We start from the raw sequence: 21962 nt of genomic DNA on the forward strand, positions 1-21962 counted from the left end.
CAAAGCTTCGATTTCACACCACCTCATTACACGTGTAAGATGTATTTAATAGCATGTCTATAACAAAGTGGGATCACGAGACGCAGCGTCATGTCACAACACCAGTAATGCGTATCCGGCGATATCCCGATTCAGGACGTTCCCTTTTGAGGTACTTTTTTTGGGGGGGTGCTGTGAGCTGTGTAAGCCTGCTATTTGTACAGCTTTCACTCCTCTTACCTGGGGGACAAGCGAGCTCGCACGTGTGTCAGTTTGCCGTTATTATTTCCATATGCTCTCCCTTAAAAACGGCATGGCTAATCCTCGGTCACACGCCAGCAGCGCGCCCAGGATTATCTGTGTTTGTTTTCACGCGGAGGAGAGATTGTACTAATCTCCTCTGAGAGAAAAAGAGAGAGATGGAGAGAGAAAAAGAGGAAGAGAGAGAGAGAGAGAGACCAATGTCTTGCAAAATACATCGAGGGAAAAGGAAGACACAGGACAGGCAGGAGACAAGAGACAAGTGACAGAGGGAAGGGGAAGCGGCAGAGGAGGAACAAAGTCAAAAGGGAGATTTAGACGAGTCTTTGTTCTCCCATCTCTGTGGTCGTGCTTGTTGGCAGAAATGTCCAAAGCTGAGTTTGTCATCAGACAAATGTGATGTGTGATCTTGATTTAGAAAGCACAAAATCAAGAAAGATCTCAAGCTGCCAAGGACAGCGGGAGGCTGAGCACAGACACGAGCGTGTACGCCACAGACCACAAGGATGTGTGCTTGATTTCAGACACATTTGCAAAATATTTATTTTCCATCAATTACAGAAGACTCAGTGAGAAGCACCGTCTCTGTGCTTTGAAGCCTCACCCGGCAGTAATGTATACACACTGCAAAGCGTGCACATGCCCCCTCTTCCTCGGTCGAGCATGTACGCCTATGGGCTGGCCTCTTTGAACAGATATGTATTATGTATCGCCAGTCTAGCATGCAGGTTAGTTAATTCATCTCTGCTAACTGTGAAGCAAATTTAAAAGGGAAATTCTATAGAGTAATTTGAATTTCAAAACGGACTGTTGGAGCAGGTACAACATGTGGGTGTGTGCCAGTGTATAGGAGGAGGGCAACGTTAAATAGAGATAAAGGGAGTTTGTATGTATGTATGTACGTTCAGGGACTGCAGCCAATGGTTATTCCCAATTCATCTGTTAATCACGATTAGAAGATGAATGGTTTATGTCAGTAAAAGGTCAGAAATGGGTAGAACAGAATAATCAAATCCTCACATTTGAAAAGCGAGAACCATTTAAGTTTTGGCATTTCTGCTAAATAAATTACTTAAATGTTTAATCAATGCTCAAAAGTTGCTGTTGATGAATTTTTTCCTCAGCCAGTCAAGCAAATAATCAACTGTAATTTAGGCACCTGCATACACAGCTTTTCAGAATTTGGCAGAAAGAATGTGCTGAAGAAAAGGTGGATGACATTGTAAGAAGAGAGTACGGATAAAGAGCGGCTTAACACTACATTTACTTCACAAAGGAGGAATGAAGTTCTGCAAAGCTCCAACTGATCTGATCTGGCAGCTGCTCTTTAATCAGGAAGAAGTAGAAAAAAAAAGATTGATACCAAAAGTCTGACCATCATAGAAGAATTATATTAAATCCGATACTTTAGTCAGTCACGTGAGTGCACTGTGTATGCAGTGCATGAATTCCAACAGGGTTGTGGTGTCCTTAAATAATCAGATGACAATAGCAACTATCGACCAATTGTTGCGCAGCATAAATATGCGCCAGCTGCTTTTGCTCCATTGTCTTGAAAATAAACATTCTCCTTCCTCAGCCTCCAGTTTTTACCCATATTTGTTGGCAGTAGATTGATGCCACGTTGGGACATTTTCCCACTGGGTAACAAACTCTTGACAACGACATTGTCAGCGATCACAACAGACATTTAACAAGAAAAGACGTGTGTTGGCTCAGTACTGTGTCTACCGAGTGTGGTCCTCAACGGTAGATTTCACTGTGGCGGCTGTGACTGAGGGGTAGAGTGGTCGTCCTCCAACCTGAAGGTAGTTCGATCCCCAGTCTGACCCATCTGCATCCCCAAGTGTCCTTGGGCAAGACGCTGAGCCCTGAATGGCCCCCCATAGAATAACAAAGTGCTGCAAATAGATGCACTGTATGAATGTGTGTGTGAACGGGTGAACGTAAAACTGCACTGTAAAGCGCTTTGAGTGGTCATCAGGACTGAAAAATCGCTATATAAATACAAAACCATTTACCATTTACTGTGTGCACTTGAGGTTGTGTGCAGGGTTTAATTACCTGGACTCATTATAACAAAATATATTAGAAGGTTTAAGAAATGTTGTCCTGTTGCCTCATTACAAAGTGTACAGCTCTCTCTCTGTCTCCTCATCATTGTCATTGGTCAACTCTCCTCTCATCATCCATTAATCTGTGGTGTGACTCTGTGTTGTGACTCTGCTGTAGAGCCTGACTACCCGACTTGAATCTAACAGTGAGTCGTCTGCCTGGGTCTAGACAGAAAAATGAAAACACCTGTCGGGCTCTGGTCAGCTGTGGTCCGGTCTACTTAGGTCAGACAGAAAAATGCGGTCTGAGATTTGCTGCTGCTGAAAAATTATACCGGTGTGCACGTTATATAATCACGTTCTGCCTGAGCACTGTGGCTGCAGCCAGTGTTACGCGTGTTCAGGGATGTTATAATAATGACAGTGAAGTGTCCATAGTTTGACACTCACTAACGTTTTGACCAATTTGACTGCACCATCCAGGTACTTATACCGCACTGCAGTTTAACGTGTTTTTCCGTGTGAACGCACTCGAAATAACAAGTATGTGTATTGAAGCACCTGATACCGGATACACCTGTCTCCAGGTAATTTAATGTTATTCAGAAAAAAAATTCTATCAAACATATAGGGAGACAAACAGACCAACAGGTAGTGACACCACAGTCTTCTTCAGTGTCTGAAAAGAGAAGCAATATAATCAGTTTAAACGATACCACGACTACGACGTCAGAAACATGTGGTGTTATGTTGCTCTGGGCGAGTGCATGTGCAAGGTCAGCATGAGAAAGCAGAGCACGTGCGAGCAGCGTTCACATCCTCACACCCACAGGAGCGTGTGAGAGAGAAAAAACACCAAAGCAGAAAAACCCACCGGACCGCCGAGTGATAAGTGCTTCCTGTAAGGGCGGATGAGGGAGAAGGATGAGTGTGTGTGCTGTTGTTTGTCAGCACGCAAACTTAAAAAAAAAGGACCAAAAAAAAGATGGGTGGAGTAGGGGGGGACGGGTGATGGAGTGTAGGAGGTAGGGAAGGAAGGCGAGCGGAGTGATGGAGTGCTGGGTGGAGGTTGGGTTGGGGGGGGGGGGTGATGAGTGTGTGCTCATAGTGTAAGTGACACCTCTCCTCCTCAGACAGATTGTCCCTCTCTCTATCTGTAATAGGGACCGCGTCAGAGAACGTTTTTCCCTGTCTACCCGGCAAAGCCCCCCCCCCCGTCTGCGCTTGAACACGTAGTCGCCCAATCTCTGTATCTCCATCCCACTCCACAGTGCCTCCTGTGTATTTACTTTTCCCGCCGAGACATTCCCCCCAAATTGGTCACATTTCCGTGTCCTTCGTTCGCTCCTTTTTCTCTGCATAATTTTCTAATCAATCTTCCCCTCTTTCTAAAACCACAGATTTTCTGTGAAGCAGTTAACTTTGGTTGAGAGCTCAGGGAGAAGGAAGAGAAGAGATGGGAAAAATAGAAAAAAGGAGAGAAACGGAGGGGGGCGGGGGGCATGAGTGAGAGGATATCAATATTCCCACTGCTGCTAGGATCCTCAAAATGAGTTTTTTCTCTCCGTTTGTATCCAACAGCGTGTATTCTGCATAGCCAGGGAGCTTATTTATCCTCTGTCCAACATGGGTTTCTGTGCCAATCACACCGAGATGATTCATACGCACACTTACTTTGAGGACTCACACGGACTGACAGAGGATCTGAGGACCCAGCGGCTCAAAAGAACCACTTACCACACCCACACACACACACACACACACACACACACACACACACACACACACACACACACACACACACACACACACACACACCTCAAACATGTATTCTGAACCAGACCCACACATGTTGCTTTCTCCAGATCTAATCATCAGCAGGTGCATGTCTGGGTGTTTGTGTGTGTGTGTGTGTGTGTGTGTGTGTGTGTGTGTGTGTGTGTCTGTGTGTGTGTGTGTGTGTGTGTGTGTGTGTGTGTGTGTGTGTCTGTGTGTGTGTGTGTGAGACAGTGGATGTAGAGTGTGTGATTACCCGCGTGCGCGCCTCTGCCCTCACTAACAATCATTTCGGCAAACATGATCAGAGGCTTTCTCATTGCTTCAGAGCTGGCTCGCTGGTGTGGCGTAATCACATGGACCCCTTCAGACAAATAGGCTTCATAACTTCTCTGTGACAAACAATCTCTGGGGCCTGAGCCCCTATCCCAAATGAAATCTCTTCTACCTGTGTAGATGCGAGGATACAAAGGGAATTTTCTATTACGCTCCTCATGGCTAGGTGAGAGTCTCCGTGGTGATTGTGGAGTTGCCATGGTGATGGAGGTGGTGTAAAACACGGAGCGTGGTTTTGTTTTATAATTTCAAAAGGTATTGTTTGTTGTGGAAATGATTTGTCAGCAGAGTGCCCAACTCAGGGCAAACTCAGGATCCGTACTGGGGATTCACAATAAAACCTTTGTCCAAGTTTCACTCCCACAAGGTCTGAGATGACCCTCAGCATGTTGGTAGCTTTACACGCTACCTGCCTGGTTCCCACCAACACAGGTCCAAGTGTCTCGTCAACACTGCAGCACCGAACAATGCCGAAGCTTGATAAAATGTTCAGTGCGACGACACCTGAAGCAACACCTGCTCACATCCATCTGTGCTGCGTGCAGAAAAGCAGCGCTAATCTCATCCAACTCCCACGAATGCATCATCATCATCCAGCGTCCTGGCAGCAGAAACTCTACAGCCACACATCCTCCATTCTGAGAATCTCATAAGCATCCCTGAATCAATGTCAAACCAAGGCTTGACACGTAGTTTGTTCAGCGTCGGAGCTCTCGAGAAATCCTTTCAACTCTTTGAGCATCAGGAATCTCATCGTCAATGCTGTAACATCAACACCTCATGAATGTCTTTTCTCTTCTTCACACAAAAGCGCACCATCCACACGTCCGTGCACAACAACTTTCAAAGTATCACTTCAAATATCCCAACTTCACCACATTTATGGTAACCATGGTATTATTTACTCCGATTCCTCTGCTGATTTCAGATGTGACTCCAGCCTCTGAGAGCTCTTATCTTTTGGAATAATTCATTATTTGTCATCCCGCTGCTTTTGATATGTAATTTAGCAGTCATCTGTGGAAATTGCACTGTGAGAATTGGACTTAATGAAAGGATCTGATATTCATAACTGTGACATTTGAATAATCTCTTGCTAATAAAATGTGTCATCATTACTCATTTCACAGTAGGTGTATATTTAAGCCTTGACTGATTATAAACTTCCACATTACTATAATTATTTTTCAAATATCCTCCCCCTCCCCAGGCTGTTGACTACGAGAGCCGGAGCTCCTACTCCTTCTCTGTGGAGGTGCTCAACCCCATAGTGGACCCTCGCTTCCTGCGCCGAGGCCCCTTCAAGGACCGGGCCTCCATCAGGGTCGCAGTCCTGGACGCGGACGAGCCGCCCAAGTTCTCCCGGTCCAGATATCACATGGATGTCTCTGAGAACTGTCCGCCAGCCTGCACTGTGGGCCGGGTCAGCGCTGTAGACCCTGACACTGGACTCACCAATAATATCAGGTGAAGACTCTTTCTTCATATCAAATACTGATTAAACATTCTGTTGCAACCGAGATGCAGAGAAAAAGTGTTAATTTGTTTTATTCTTCAAATTGTAACACAAGTTATACAGTATATATGCATATATATATATATATATATATATATATATATATATATATATATATATATATATATATAGATGTTTCAGGTGCAATAACTACATTTTATACCATGGTTATTTATGTTTACTGTTACTGATAAATATTTAGATACTATTGCTCAGTGTGTGGACAATGACATGGGAAAACACATCATCTAATATTAAATTCCTATGATGCAAAGTTCGCTGGACTCAAAGTCCGTACAGACAGGAGTAACTGGTGCGCAAGTTAGACTAGTTAATATTTAGGAGACTGGTTTATGTTCCTTTTTTTCTGTCCATCAGTTCAATCTTTGTGCAAAGCTTACCAGCTGTTGATTGTAGCTTAATAGTTAGCATACAGATTAAAGACTGTGTATAAAGATGGATGATATGCCAGCTCCCCAAAAGTGAAACCAAAAATTATCTTTAGCTCCCTGGTAGCTGGCTGCACTATAGGTCATACACCCAACCTCCTCCATGTTAGTGAATGGGAGATGGACCAAATACAGTATCTGTCAGTTTAGATAGTTCTCATCACACCGATATATATGTCAATTTTCCTTATTTTATATCATTTAAATTAGGTGAAACATCATGATTTAAAGACTGACTCGCTGTTGGATATTTTGGCTTCATTTCTGCATAGTGGGAGGAAGTGGAGGAGCGTCATCCATCTTTATATAAAGTCTATGGCACAGACCAATGACTGTATATAAAGATGGACAATGCATATACGCCTCCTCCCACTGTACAACAATGAGGCCACAATATTGCCGGTGAAATCCTTCTGAGCCAGGACCTGTGGGATAGTGTTTAGAGGGTGGGGCTACAGGATTGAGGTCGCACCAAGCCAACTGCCCGACCAATCACAACCTGTTGTTCATGTTGTCTTAATAGGCAAATGAGTCCAAATGATTTGCACGATCTCATACATTATCTGAAGTCAAATTTCTTTTTTTCCATTTTGTTGATATAGAAGAGTCAAATGTTTTCACAGAAAGAATTTGGATAGTGTCTTTTCTCACACCATAAATAATAAAATACTTTCTGAGGAGTTAAAAAAATCTATTTTCACCATGTTTTTAGGAATAAAATGTTTTATAAATCAGGCTGTAATTTATATATGAACAGAAGTGCAAGTGAAAAGGAGATTTATGGCTTAGAATATATGAAAGAAAACTTTTTTCTCGAAAATTGCCTTTATTTTTGTGCATTGTAATTGTAATCTACAAACAGACATAATTGTGTAAACTAAAGACATAAATGTGTATTTAGGACATTTTCTTTTCATTAGTCTGCCTGAAGAAAATGCATTCATGGCTGTTTTTGGAGTCTTGCTTTTGTGTTCATTGTTTATTAAGTATGCTGTTTTTATCAATCAATACTTAATAAGAGTTTTTACTGCAAAATGGAAATCAAACATTTAATGATCCTGAGCTATAGTTCTGATTTCATCTCGTTTTAGAACGTAGATTACACATCCTAGGTCCTTACATGTGTCAGCCTGGGATATGTTGCTTTTAGATGGAAATGCAAACCCAGCTCTTCAACTAAAACAAACACGACACAGCAGTGAGGGCCAACCGAATAAATACAAACTAACCAACTGCCCACTCAGAGTTCCCCTGAGTCTGCTCTCAACAACACAAGCTTGTATGTTCCAGGATTTCACTAGTGCCTGTGGAAGCTTTTGTCTCACATAGTTCAACAAAGGTGGCAAAAATCTGTGTGTTACAATCACAGAAACCATGCCCCAATAAGCGCCGGCAAGAGTGTGGAGAGGAATGATAGTTGGTATATTCCTGGAGATATTTAGATAATCAGTGGCACTTCAAAAGAGCTCATATCAGCAGCGATAATCTCCCTATATTAATTCTTTGGCCATTTAAATGCAGAATTCCTTATCTCTCCCTCGCACATTTGCAATGTGAGCTTCTTTCACTCCGCACCCCACTGCTACCTCTGCCGGCTTCTTCCCTTCACTCTTTCTTTTTACACATCTTTCCTCATCTTCCTCAGTTCACTATGTTCCCCTTCCCTCTCTCTACATATTTACCTTTCTCCTTGTTCCACCCTGTTTTCTCTCCTCCAGGTTCTCCATCGATCCACAGTCGGACCCCGAGGCTCTGTTTCGCATCACCCCCGACACCGGCCTCATCACCACGGCTACGGAGCTGGACCGAGAACGCGAGCACTGGCACAACATCACCGTCATCGCCACGCAGAGAGGTCAGAGGTCACACTTTGTGCACCATATTAACACTGAGGCATCTTCACACATGTTCTTTTATTTAGAGCTCAACCTCCTCAATGAGACATTCACCACCTCTGACACCTGAACCCCCTGAGTTTAAACTGTGTATTGTCTGGTGTCTGAAAAGCCCAGGATCCAGTGTGTGATGCGCTTCACTAAGCGGCTTAGCTCTCAAGTCATCAAGCCGGCAGGGGAATGTTGTCTGGCGCCATAAATAGTTTGTTACAGCTCTTCCTGAGAATCAATTGATCTATATTGTGTGATTTATCTGATGCTGCGAAAGATTTGTTCTCATAAGGATTTGAGTGGAAACGAGGAATTAAAGCAGCAAATCAAGGACAGGCTTTTCTCTACTGGCGCACTGTAATTGCAAAGGAGAGTAGTAAAGACCATCAAGCAACGATACACAGTCATGGGTCCATTCAGAAGCTGTTATGGAGCTTTTCATCACAATCAGCGTAGATTGTTTTGTTAAGTTCTGTTCAGACTTTTGTGACCCTCTCACGTAAAACCCTGTAAGTCATGTGAATGATGTGGCTCTATAAGTGGACACCGGCAGTCGGGAGAAGGTGGCGACTCTGGCGAGTATTTTTCACAGTGTCAGGATGAGAAATAAAACATTATTTATAGCATAATAATAACAGGCGTGCTACTTTATGATGTTATTAATGTCTGCAAATCCCGTGAAAAACTAAAACAGTGATAGGACCAATTACAGTGATAAGGACTCACTTGTATTTGTCTAGCCTTGGTTTTTATCTCTGCCATGTAAGGTGACTTTGAGTGCTCTGAAAGATGCCTATAAATAAGATGTATTATTATTTTATTGTACATACTGTATATAACTTAACTGCATGGGGACATATACATTGCTGAGCACTGTTTATTCCACCTGCTGATATTTTAATCTGTTCAGCATTTATTATTTATTTGGCCAATGGTAGCTGTTTACATACCAGTGTGCACACAGCAGCAACTTTTTTTTTCGATCAATAATTTTTACTTGAGAATTGACAGAACATAAATAACGAAGAATACCAACAACAGTGCAGCCCATAAAGCAGGATTTTTTTTTTTAAAGGAAGACATTTTTCAAAGATTGTTGAAAGTAGCAATAATAACTGATGATAAGAGGCAAATATTATAATGCAAACTAGAAATAACAGTGGCCTGGAAAAGGAAAAAAACTAGATTCTGACAGTCCAGCTATCTCCATTAATTTGCTGGCCTCCCACATTAATTAACATTGTTTTTGAACTTGGACCTGCAGTATAAATTCCAAAGCCCATTGGTTCCTCAATATTTAGAAAGGCGAAATAAAATCTTTAAACTGCTGGGTACAGGTTATTTTTATTATGGGCCTGGATTAATATTCCTGTGGTGCTCTTGTGACTTGTTTACAGCAGTGGGACAGTTTATGTGAGACTGACTTTGACAGTGCAGCACTGTGGGTCACTGTTGTAGTGTCGGACAACAATGGAGGTCACTTGAGAAGATATTCTTTGGTCTGTCGATCATGAACTATTAAATATCACCTGATCACCTATTTTTAAACTGCCCTTCAGATCGGATCGGAATTGGTTGACAAGGAAGGTCTTGGATGTCTATTCAGACACCCAAACAATTTGTGTTTAACCTTACCTGACAGACACTTCTTATGGCTCTGCAAATTATGGCTCTCTGAGGTGAGTGTGGAAGTTGTGCGATGTTTTTTTAGCATCTGACTTTGACAAACAAAGGTCACAGCGCTTGCATCTTATTTCCCAGCGTTAAACTGAAATCAGAATCTTAACTTAACTCTTTTATTCACTTGAACTAAGCTCAACTCGTCTCAAAGGTGATATGTATCTCTGACGGTGCTGACCAAGCCTCTTGCTAAGTTTGAATATCTGTTTCGTCAGGTGACCAACTACTAATTGGATGTTCTTCTCAGCCCTTAAAAAAGTGAAAGTATTGTTGAAGCAGGCTGTGCAGTGGAGGAGTTGTCTTCTGTCCCAAGGCTCGCTCTGGACAGACTTAATCTGTACGTGAAATCTACTCGGGGCTCCTCATGGCAGCCGTGTTTGTGGAGGCAGCGCAGTGAGCGCCTGTCTCCAATAATGAGCTCCATCTAATAAACAGACTGTTGGAGGCTGTGTGGACACAAAGCACAGTAGGAGATCTGCCATGGCCACGGGCAGGTCAGCTCAACCAGTGGCATTACAGCGAGAGCTCATTTTCAGCTTTTCGGGGACGGGAATCAGCCGCTGTCATCCATGACAGTGTTACCGTTCTGGTTTCCTGAGCGTGGTGTGTGCACATGTGTGTGTGTGTGTGTGTGTGTGTGTGCTGCAGAAAGTGTCACCCAGGCCGTGTTCCAGGGTTGCCTGCTCAGATAAGTGAGTGAGGATGTGTGCTGGTGAGCCCGGATTGTGTCCTTCGCAGGAGTAACCCGGAAAACGTAATCGTGAATGTTCAGCTCAGACTATGTCTCCATGCGTTTCAAGACTGCCTGTGAGAACTTCATGTTCAAGTGTGTGTATATCACAGTGAATGGGGTGAGGGGTGGGGGTTGGGGGGGTGGACTCTGCCAATCCATTTAAACTGCACCCTTGTGAAATTGCATGCAGACTGACTGCACTCTGTATCCCTCCTCTGCTAACTCTCTTTCTCAGAAACACTCACACACACACACACACACACACTTGACTCTTGGCTAAGAAGGTCCGTGTTTGATGTGGAAAAATGTGCCTGCTATAGAGGTGTCAGTTGTTCTCCAGCTGGGAGCCTTTGAGATGCAACACAGGCCGAATTAATCCAAACGAATGCCTGTATATTCAGCCAGTTGTGTGCTCGCTAATATGATCTGAGTGCCGTTGAAGCTTTCGAACAAAGGCTGAAATGCTTCATCTCACCTAAGAGGACGATTTAATGGAATTAATAGAGGGTAAAAACTTGCACACCGGTGGGTTATGGTGGGTGATTTTTATTCATATAGTTTTTTATGTAATTTTCCATGTAGCTGTGCAGTGTGCATCTTTAATCACTATTGTTTTAACATATTTCTCTCTGATGGGCCTTTTCAGACAATCCCAGCCAGGTGTCCAGGGTTATGGTCGCAGTAGAGACATTAGACTTGAATGACAACGCGCCGGAGCTGGACAGACAATACACCACAGCCATGTGTGACTCCTCCTCCATTGGGCAGGTCAGTATCATAACCTGTAACGTTTATGTTTGATGTTGACATGTTTACATGGACAGTAATCTTCTAACTAATTACCTTATTCTGAATAAGACGTGATTTCTATTATGATCTTGAAATTAGTTGCAGATAGTAATTGTCCATCCATATTCCTGTTCACATGTTACAGAGAACTGTCTGATTATAACTCATGTCAATGTTCCAACCTCATACTGGTTTACAATCAAACCCAGGGCAGAAGTCATCTAGCCTCTCATCCAGCCACTCGTTACTCATATGCACTTAACTCTGGTAGTAGGAAGCGAAACATACAAACATTACAACTTAAACATAGCACTGTGGCCAGGCTTTAAAGCTGTGAACAGTCAGACTCCTGCCTACATGTGGGATCTGCTTACCCCATATGAGCCTGATCGTTGCCTGGGATCTTACTGCAGGACCCTATACTTACTGTTAAAATCAAATAGTATATATATAAAAGTATTATTAAAGGTGACCAGGCTCTTGCTGTGTGGCTGTGCCGTGGATCTCCCTGCCTGGAGATCTAAAGAAGGCAAACTGAGAACCTTAAATCTCTTCTTTAGACACACTTTTATTGTATGGCTTATTCTTGCTATGGTTGTAACAATTTTTGTATTTTATCTTTCCTACATGAATTATCTGGTTAATTATAAAAGCACACTGTACCTTTGTTTTGAAAGTTGCTATTTTAATAGATGTTTTATTATTATTATTAGAAGATCGAAACTGACTTATGTCGACAAAATTATCTGAAAACTAGAATAGGTCATTATAATGCGATTATTATTATAATGCGATTAACATCTATACATGTCAACATAATGACTTAACTTGATTATTCCATATTCTTAGTATGATCTTATTCTGGGTAAGATAATAAGAAAACACTATTTGCACGCCAGTGTCTTTTTCAGACTATTGTCTTTATCGGGTTAATATCAGAACTTTGGTGAATTTGATTTTTAAACCCCCATGTGTAAGAAACAAATTTGGCATGAATCCAGGACACAACATTTCTGTTTTGTCTTGGGGTGATAAGGATTGAGTGTTCAAGGTATTTTCAGTCCATGCAGAGAGTGTTTATTCTCTTGTGATTGGACAAGCAGATGTGCTGTCACATCTCAATAAAGGCGCCTACAAAAAAACTCTGACCCCCATTTTACTGCTGCAGCTGCATCAACCAGTAAAACAAAGACTTAAAAGAGGAACAATGGAGGACAGACAAAGAAATCCAGGCTCTCATTAATATTTGGGCCGACGCAGCACAGGCAGCTGGAGTCAGTCATTAGAAACAAAAAGGTGCACCGAATGATTTTACTGCCTCTGGCAGGAATTGTGGCATCAACATGCCGCCAAAGAGTGGTGAGGAAACTGAAAGAAGCTGAATAAAGATGAGAGGAAATCATATGCAGTGCAGCAAACGGACAAATTATCAGGGGGTTTGATGTTTCGGACACCGTCTTGGGCCAGTGACCGACTTGAGCCGGCCCCAGTAGCTCCAGCGATTCAGTAACGTGAAAGAAAATCAATAATCCACAAGACATCTTTTATTATTGTCAGTCCAGCAAATGTTTTCTCCACACACCAAACAAACAGCACATCCTGTGTTCTGTGACTCAGTCTATGCTGTTACATCCATGTTTATGAAATACAATGGAATGGCAATGAAAACATTAGTACCACAGCCTCACAAGGCTCTTACAACTTTAGTTTATTGGAAGCCTTGAGTTATGGGTTGTTAAATTCCTCAACTGGAAAAGTGCTGAATGTTTTTTTCTCTTTTTTCTTTGACCATTCATCTCCCCATGATGCATACAGGGTGGTGGGGGTGGCACTGGACAGGGGCGACAAGCATGCATTGCCCCTTTTGACCATTGGATAAGGCATAAGTTTGCGTTGAAGTATGTTTTTAACCTGACAAGAAACATCTTTGGACTGTAATGTCAGTACAGACCATAAATGGAGAGATGGATGATGTGTCTCTAGTACTTTCTCCAGCGTATCTAGTAATGAAGCTAAAATGTCCCAGATCCAAATGCTGCTATCTTGAGCAAAAGACCTAAGTCCTTTGTTGATTGGAGTTGTGGTACTGAGGTCCCACCATTATTAATGCTTGACAAATCACAATTCCCCCCATTTTTATTGCATCAAATAACTGATTAAAAACAAACTTACCAGAGAAAATTGGCACTTGAACAGAAACCATCGCTGAGAAAAATGTATTAAACGTGTACGTTGACTTATTCATTTGGCCCATGTTCCTTTCACTGACTTACGTGCTTGTACAAATCATATAATTACACCAAGGCTAATCAGTAAACACATCTTTGTTTAGACCTACAAGGAATTATATGAGAGGTTCTTACTATGAGTCTTGAAAAGTCCAATTCATTTGTTTCAACTGGTGACGTCTCCCATAGAGAAGCCCTGCATGCTTCAGAGTTGCCTCCATTCAAATAAGGAAGCCTGGTATTCAAAGCCGTGCCCATTCAAGTATGTGGAGAATATGGAGTGCAGTGGTACAAAGCTCCATCTCTTCACACACGGCAGCATGCGGCTCCAGCTCGCCCAGTCACAATGGAGGCAGGTGAATCCTCGAGGTCCTGTTATCACCACGCAGCAGCTATTCACATTGTAATTAAACTCGAGCCTCCTCTCAGACGACCTCCCTCCTTCCAGCCGTCCTTCGTGCTTTATTTGTGTTCATCGTGGTGTTCTTACTCGATCTGATCTCCATTATAGAAATCCTTCACTCCATCTCTCCCTGGAAACCATCCTTTGCTTTCTCTCTATCAGTTTTTTCCCCCCTCTCCATCGTCAGTACTTCCACACTGGCTCCAGCGCTATAATTTGGTGTCTTGGCCCATCTGTTGTTTTTTGCGGGTGTTCTCATTGCTCCGCTTGTGTCTTTGTTGTTTCGCCACTAAATCTGTGATTCTATGGCAACGTCGTTGATTTGTTTTTCCTCCTTGTGATGTTTGTGTTTGTGTGTATACTGCGAGTGTACGCAAGAGCGGGAGACAGTGCAAGAAAGAGCGATTATAATATCTCTTCAGCATGTTGGGGCTGGGTACGCGTGTCTCCCTGTGACAAGTCGTTAGGAGAAATATGCATTGAATGCTCGCACGTGGCAACTGATAGCATAATGTGACTGTACATAACAAATCGGCTCAAAGCCCGAGAGACACTGACTAACTGAGGGAGAAGGCAGCACCCTTCATCCTCACTTTCAGTCTGCTAACCGGCACTCGAAAGCGTTTCCAAAAAGGACGGCTTGTGTAATGACGACTGGAGTTTTTTCATTAAAAACAAATTACATATCAGCTTAAGCAGGGGGAGATTTTCTCTCCGATTAATTTAACCAGGATTGCTACGCCAGACTTGTGCAGATGCTATTACTAAATTGAAAGCCACACTGTGTTTGTTAAAGGCGGCTCCCGTCAGACTCTCATTTATGTGCTGCACAGTTCACTTGTGCCCTTCTACTAATAGTTTGGCTCATTTTGAGTCCCGCTAATGGCGTGAAGCTAAAAGCACTCTCCGTGTAAGTGTTCTTATTTTTCTCTTGTCTCCGTGCTTCCCACACCTCCCCCCCGCACATGTATATCCGTCCTCCCCTTGCCTAATCTCCCCTTCTCTCTCTATCTTCTCGTTTCAGGTGGTGCAGGTGTTGCGGGCGATTGATAGAGATGAGGGGGGGAATGACAGCACCGTGTATTTCAGCATCCCTCCGGAGTCCAGCACCGCTCTCAACTTCAGTGTCAGGGACAGTGGTGGTAGGCACTCAATCTCTCCCTCCCCCTGTATTTCTCTTAATTCCCTTTTTTTCCCCTTCTTTCTTTTTTTGTTCCCTTGGCAGGCGCACACTGTTTTTTCCCTACTTTTTTAAGGCTCTTAATCCCGCAATTTCTTTCCGCCTTTCTCTTTCCATCTTCGTCTTTTCTACCATTCTGTCTTTCCTTTACCCTCCTTGGAAACCCTCTCCCTCTCTGTCCACCTCCCACCTCCCTCTTTTCTGTCTCTGCCTCTCTCTTCCACCATCCATCTCCCAACTCTGGTGGCTCCATTGTTTTGCTTTGTTATTCTCCTCTCTTTTGTTCGTCCCTCTTGTTTGCCTTCCCATATCCTTTACATCCATCTTCTCCTCCCAGCTACCACATATACTTACTGTTTGCACTGAAAAGCTTTTGAAGGAATCACCGCTGCCTCTTTAAATCTCTTCAACCAAATTTAATTCAGCTACTAAGTATTAGTTCATGTGCTGCCTGTTTGTGGGCGACTTCCCGTGGCCCCTTTTCCTGCACAAATACACACATGTATTGTACACAGAGTGTAAGGAAAGCATGAATGTAAACAGTACCAACATGTGAACATCCCCCTTTCACACAAGCTGAAGTTTTTGATATACAGATTAGTATAATTCTAAACAGCAAATCCTTTGTGTGATTTTAGTTTGAGTGATAATAAACAACAACTCTAACACATATACTGAGCTAAAATCAGATCACAAATATATTGTATTTCACGTCATATTCAACTTTCTTTGCACACAAAAACAACATATTTGGACTAAAAGTATATTTTGCAGTTTTACATCCCCTGTGGAGTTTTCTTGTCAACTAGCACAGTAATGTTTGCACTAAATTTGTTTGTGTGTGGGCATGTGTGTGGGCGTATGTGTGTGTGTGTGTGTGTGTGTGTGTGTGTGTTTGTGTGTGTGTGTGTGTGTGTGTGTGTGTGTGTGTGTGTGTGTGTGTGTGTGTGTGTGTGTGTGTGTGTAAGTGTAAGTGTAAGTGTAAGTGTGTGTGTGTGTGTGTGTGCGTGCGTGTGTGTGTGTGTGTGTGTGTGTGTGTACGCTTGAAGACGATACATATTCTGAATAAAACATTAAACTTTTACAACAGAGTTTGTTGAGACCTCTAACCTGAATGTAAAGTAGGTCCCTGTTTAAATCAGCTACAAATGTTTATTTGTCTTGTTTGCTGTTTGTTGCTTCATTTTATGGCAAATTACAGCCTACAACAACTGTCACTTTACGGAGGAGGGTGACACCGGGGGTGCTTTGCAGCTCTATAAAACATGTACATGTCAGGTTGTAATGCAAAACCAAACATTGATTTTGCATTACAAAAATTATAAATAAAAGGGCACTTAACTAAAGGATATTTTTGTAGTTATACACACTTTGATCATGTATCTTGTCTAAACCCACCAACGGGTTGTGTAAGTTGCCGACAAAAGCTTCTGAACATCACAGTCGTCAATCATTATGTGTCAACTCTTCAAAGACGCGATTAGACAGGTTTGCTACACTGCCCCGACAATTCCAGCCAATTTAAAGGAAAGGAAGGGATGAAGGTTGTAAAGGTTCAGTAGGGGTGAGCTGCCTGCTGATTTTTTAGACTCCACATGTCTGTAATTGGGGGAATCAAGCAGTTACCATGCCCGTGGGAGTCAGGGTCACAAACATCGGGGCACCTTACATTTACTGAAGAGTTTTTCTGTGTCATTCTGAGCAGGATGATAGAGAAGAGCAGTCGGACTCACCGTGTCTTTTGAAAAAACTGAGCTGTATTGATATGTTTATTAGACCCTGTGGATCAAACTCTAAATACAATCAGATGTACATACAGTATTCCTTCTTCATTCAGTAGATATGGTGAACATAGCAGTTGCTTATCTTCACATCCGGCAGACACGGGGCAGCATTCACTTGAAAAAGTTTGGTTTCTGGACGCTTTATTTAGCTCAATATTAACTCTCAGTTTAAGATTTATTTTAGTTTCGACCGACTCTCGAGGGAAATATCTGCTAAACACTCTACTTTGTTTGCCAGCTAATTGCCAATTTTGTCTGCTTGCCATTTGGTGCTGTGCCTACTCTGCACAACTCACAGTAGGTTTAAAGCATTCGTTAAAAGCAGTGATAGTGAACACAAAGAGTAAAAGAGAGTGGGAATAAAAGATGTGAATAAAAGGGCTCGTAATGCGAAACCAATGATTTTAAAGACAATCAATACTCCATAGAGCTGAGGGGAATATTGATTCATCCATCTCTGAAAAAGCTGTCTTATACTAAATGATGAAAATGCTTCTCTGGTCACCAGGAGCTGTCCGCTGTAAATATTTTTCTAGCTGTCACATTCAACAGCAGCATCCACCCTCTGTTGTGGGCAGCTGATGATCTGAGTGCTCTTTTGGCTATAGCAGGCCTCCCACTGGTGACCAGCCCATTAATCGTTCCTAAACTTGACAAAAGCCAGAGGAGTGAACTTGCTCTGCTGGATCGGGGATCAGGGGGATAGAGTCAGTGACAGGACGAATCAAAGGCCTGTTTGATGTGTCATCCGACACCAGAGCTCAGACAGGGAACACGTTCTGATCTCATGCGGACAAGTTGTCTGACAAAAGCTCACTCAGAACAATTTGATCTGTATTTAAATTGCAGGAGCTTTGCTTTGATGATTGAGCCACATTCTTACAAATGGGCTGATTGAATTATCCACATTATTTTATGTTTACGCCTCAATCCATGATACCATGACAGGACACGGGACAACAGTAAGAGGAGTCAGACCAACAGAGGCCATTAGTGGGTTTCTTTCTCCTGCTCTCACTGAATCCATCAATGTCGAAAAATTGCGGCATCTTTAAAAAAAGATAACTTTAAAGATGTGTGGGCCTAATATGTTCAGTTGTAGAAAAGAATACAAACATGGTGGTGTGGATGCTTCCGCTGCACACCCCCTCTTCTTCTGTATATGCTTAATTAGCACTGTCACTCAGGACAGGAGTCAGGTGTGAGCAGACATTTTTATGTGTGAAGTTTATCAGACTTTATGTTTTCAGGTTTTCTTGCCAACCAGGAGTAATAAATCATTCAGTCTGGCTGCAGGAGAGAGGAGGAGGATTCTATTTGGCCTAATTGAGACTCTCTTCTGTAGTTTCATCCAATTTGTTCAAATTATTGTCACTGTTATTCCGGACGGAGACACTGTAGCTCCAGTGGTGATATAAGTTCACAAATGAAAGAACACAAGGGATGTGTGTTCTTCGTGGTCGAGGGAAGTGCAGTGTTGATATTTGGGTAATTTGGACACGAAATATGTTTAATATTAATATGATTTTAATAAACAGGCAACCAGCGCTCTGTAGCATTCAGTGTGGTGTGTGTGTGTGTATGTGTGGGGGGGGGGTTGTGTGCTTTGAATCTTCCTCCATGTCCTTGGATAAACTACAGCAACGAGCAGCCTTACGCAAATAACTTCTGACCCTCCTGATCATTTTGATAATTAGCTTTTTATTTCACCATATCAGGTGACACTCTCCATCAAGACATAACTTCCTCTTTAAAGAAGTTCTCTTTCATCTTCGTTTTTTTATTGCAGTAAAGCTTTATATTGAGCTGCATAACAAAGCTTTTACTTTTAAAAGTTGTAAATTTGGATCTGAAGATTGTGTTGATTGCTTAACCGACCTTTGAAATAGTCCACATGAAATGTATGGAAAATAAGAGCAGTTAAGTCAATCATTCAAATTCATATTTGAACCACACTCATAAACAGGAATAAAGAAAACTCATTTTTCATTTTAAAACATTTATTGCAGATAAATCAGGTTGGATGAACACAAAGTTTTCTAACTTCACTCAGCACCATAGACTGTTTATAGAAAGCTCTGCACACAATCATCCAGCACATGAACAGTAAAAAGTGACAGTGTATTGTATATTCTGAAGTAGCTGCAGAGCATCAACACACACCAGGCAAACCTGGCCCGCCTCCTTCGTTTGTAGTGTAAACCAATCACCCACTGATTGGAATCACACATTTTACCAAACATGAGCACGGTAATTTCGGGGCATTATTTCCAAATTGTATCATCCTGCGTCCATTCAGCACAGAAAATAAGTGAAATTGCAGCATGCAGGTAACAACAGATTAGTCATCTTCCTCCCTCTCTTCCTTCCTTCAGGCACCACAGCCAGCCTGGTGCTGCTCTCCCAGCTTCAGCCGCTGTCCCGCTCCCAGTCCTCCACCCTGACGCTCTTCGTGCCCCTGGTGCTGAGGGACGGCACGTCGGGTCTCACCAGCACCAGCACCGTCACTGTGTCTGTCTGTCCCTGCCTGAGAGGAGGCGCTCGGGCCGGGGAGAAGGAGAAGAACCAACAGGTGGAGGGCGAGTGGGACTCTGAGAGAGAGGCGGTGTGTCTCCCCCAGCAGTCCTCGCTGCCTTCCCCTGGCCTCAGTACCGCCGCCCTGCTGGCCATCCTGGCTTGTGTTGCCACACTACTGGGTAAATACTTTGATACAGTGATGAAATCGGCGATTAGCATAACACATTAACAACAGTGAAAAAATAATAAAAGTGTTGTCCCTGGGAAGACCCTTACATCATGTTTTTACTACGACACTTATCATTGTGTAAAGTATCCAGTAAAGTCATTCCATTAAGATTTACTGCCTGTAAAGGGGTTTAATGCTACTCTATAAATAAAAAAGATCAGTAAATAGTGTTTAGGGCAGTTTATCCTCCACTACACCCCTGGAGGCCTAATCTGCATAGGAAAATAATGGAAAGCAGCAGCGTAAATATTTCTCTTAGTCACAGCTGCTCAGTAGCGAGGTTTACTTTTCCTCCCAATTTTGGTCCGGTTATCTCCTCTGGCAAGGTCAGCATTAATCACTACTGAAACAACAATTGTGAGTGATTATCTGGGCCGTCTGGTTTTTTGATAGCGGCATAATAAAATGTCACAGCCACCTCTGCAGAAACTCTCAAACGCTCAATTGGATAGTGTCGAGGTGCTGAGACGGATTTGGCTCGTGGCCAGCATCATTGTCATTTCCATTCAGTCTGTTGGATCACTACTCATGCCTTATAGATGGGGAGCATTATCATTCTGCAGGACACCAGCTCAATCAAGAAGGGAAAGCAACACGCCGTGAAGGTGATCACGCTGAGTAGCTTTTGGTGGAGTGTCGAATTTAGTCCTCTAAGTGAAAAGGGCATAAACTATTCCAGGGAAACACATAAAACTTTTTAACAGTCGCCTCAATTTGTAGCTTCAAAAGTAGGCTCGATTTTTCTTCTTGTTTTTCTTATCTACATGAGGCCAGAATTCTTTGGGCCTTTTGCAAAAAGCCAAATGTTCCTACAGGAGCTCTGACATTAGCTCCATCAGGAGGCCATCTGGTTATTAAAAAGCCGTTTGGCAAATACATAAGGTTGGATTTGGATCATTTGCATGTCACGCCTTGTGAGGGAAGACTTAAATACACATAATGACATGTAGGTGAACCCTCAAACTGTTTAGAAAGATTAGAGATTTCCCACAGATTTTTAGGGATCATTGGATTAGTTCCATAGGAAATCAAATAATGCAACCTCCGACAAAAGAGTGTCGATTGATTTACAGCAATAGCTTAACCGCCTAGTGTAAATCTATAGAGACAGACACATGCACATACACATGCATGGTATATGCACATGTTGAGAAAGTAGATTCCAATTGGAGCCAGTATATGTGGATGTTTGTTTAAACTCCGCCTCCAAACAATGATTATCAGGACATAGCTTAACATGCGTAAGAAGGCGTCAGTGGTGGAGGAAGAACACAAATATATATTGAAGTAAAAGCTCAAATAAAGAGACAGAAATATACTAAAGTAAAAGTACTACATGTAGAGTTTATATAAATACAGGTATGTACAGATATTTACTTAAAAATACTTGAAAGTAAATCTACTTAAGGAAAGTACAGATACAGGAAAAATATACTAAAGGGTGGTAAATACGTGAATGTAGTAATTTCCATCCCACCATTAGGCACAGCAGGTCTGTGAGGTTTGCTTTTCTCCACACGCTGAAACACTTTGCATTGAGCTCAAATTTGCGCTTTACTTCGGAATCTTTGTTGTTTGGAGGCTAGTGTTTTAAAACACAACACAAGAGAAAAGGCTTCAGAAAGGAATAATACAGAGTGTTTATTTGCTCTGACATCCGTTGGAAACACGAGCGCGGCTGTTTAACAAGCTTAGATCTGCATTCATAACCTAGAGTGGCTTCCAAAGTCAGAAGGAAACTTGGCATGGTCGATTTTCCTTGGATCTGTTCTTATTTATCGACTCTGACTGAGCTCAGGGTCCGTTTTTGATCAAGTGATTTAAAAAAACTATATATGTACATAACATTAGCTCAGGTTACTGACAGGTCTGTCAGGTTGGAATCTACATGAATGAATATTAACTGTTTAAATTTGCTTTCAGACACTGAATTGAGCTGTATGTGAAAATGCAAACGTCTGAGTGAGAAGCTCCGGACATTCCCCACAGTTTTTTCTGCCCCCATAGTAAAATCTCAGGAGATTGTCCGAAATAGCTCATGTGAGAACACAACAGGAGATCCTCCGGGGATGTACTGTGAGGGAGTGGCCATGATGTTTGTAACACAAGATCTGCACAAAACTGAAAATACCCCAAAAGAATACAAATATCTCAGGATGAAA

General features: G+C 42.4%; 1 protein-coding gene across 1 annotated transcript in view; it reads left to right on the forward strand.

Moving 5' to 3' along the window:
* LOC133017555 (uncharacterized) overlaps positions 1-21962 on the forward strand; it is a 91852-nt gene that overhangs the window by 63854 nt on the left and 6036 nt on the right. The window contains exons 6-11 of the mRNA XM_061083663.1: positions 5617-5873; positions 8090-8226; positions 11317-11438; positions 15115-15232; positions 19430-19599; positions 19657-19750. Coding sequence (XP_060939646.1) covers positions 5617-5873; positions 8090-8226; positions 11317-11438; positions 15115-15232; positions 19430-19599; positions 19657-19750 — 898 coding nt within the window. The remainder of the gene's footprint in view (positions 1-5616; positions 5874-8089; positions 8227-11316; positions 11439-15114; positions 15233-19429; positions 19600-19656; positions 19751-21962) is intronic.

This window comes from Limanda limanda, chromosome 13 (assembly GCF_963576545.1).
Source record: "Limanda limanda chromosome 13, fLimLim1.1, whole genome shotgun sequence".
Classification (NCBI taxonomy): domain Eukaryota; kingdom Metazoa; phylum Chordata; class Actinopteri; order Pleuronectiformes; family Pleuronectidae; genus Limanda; species Limanda limanda.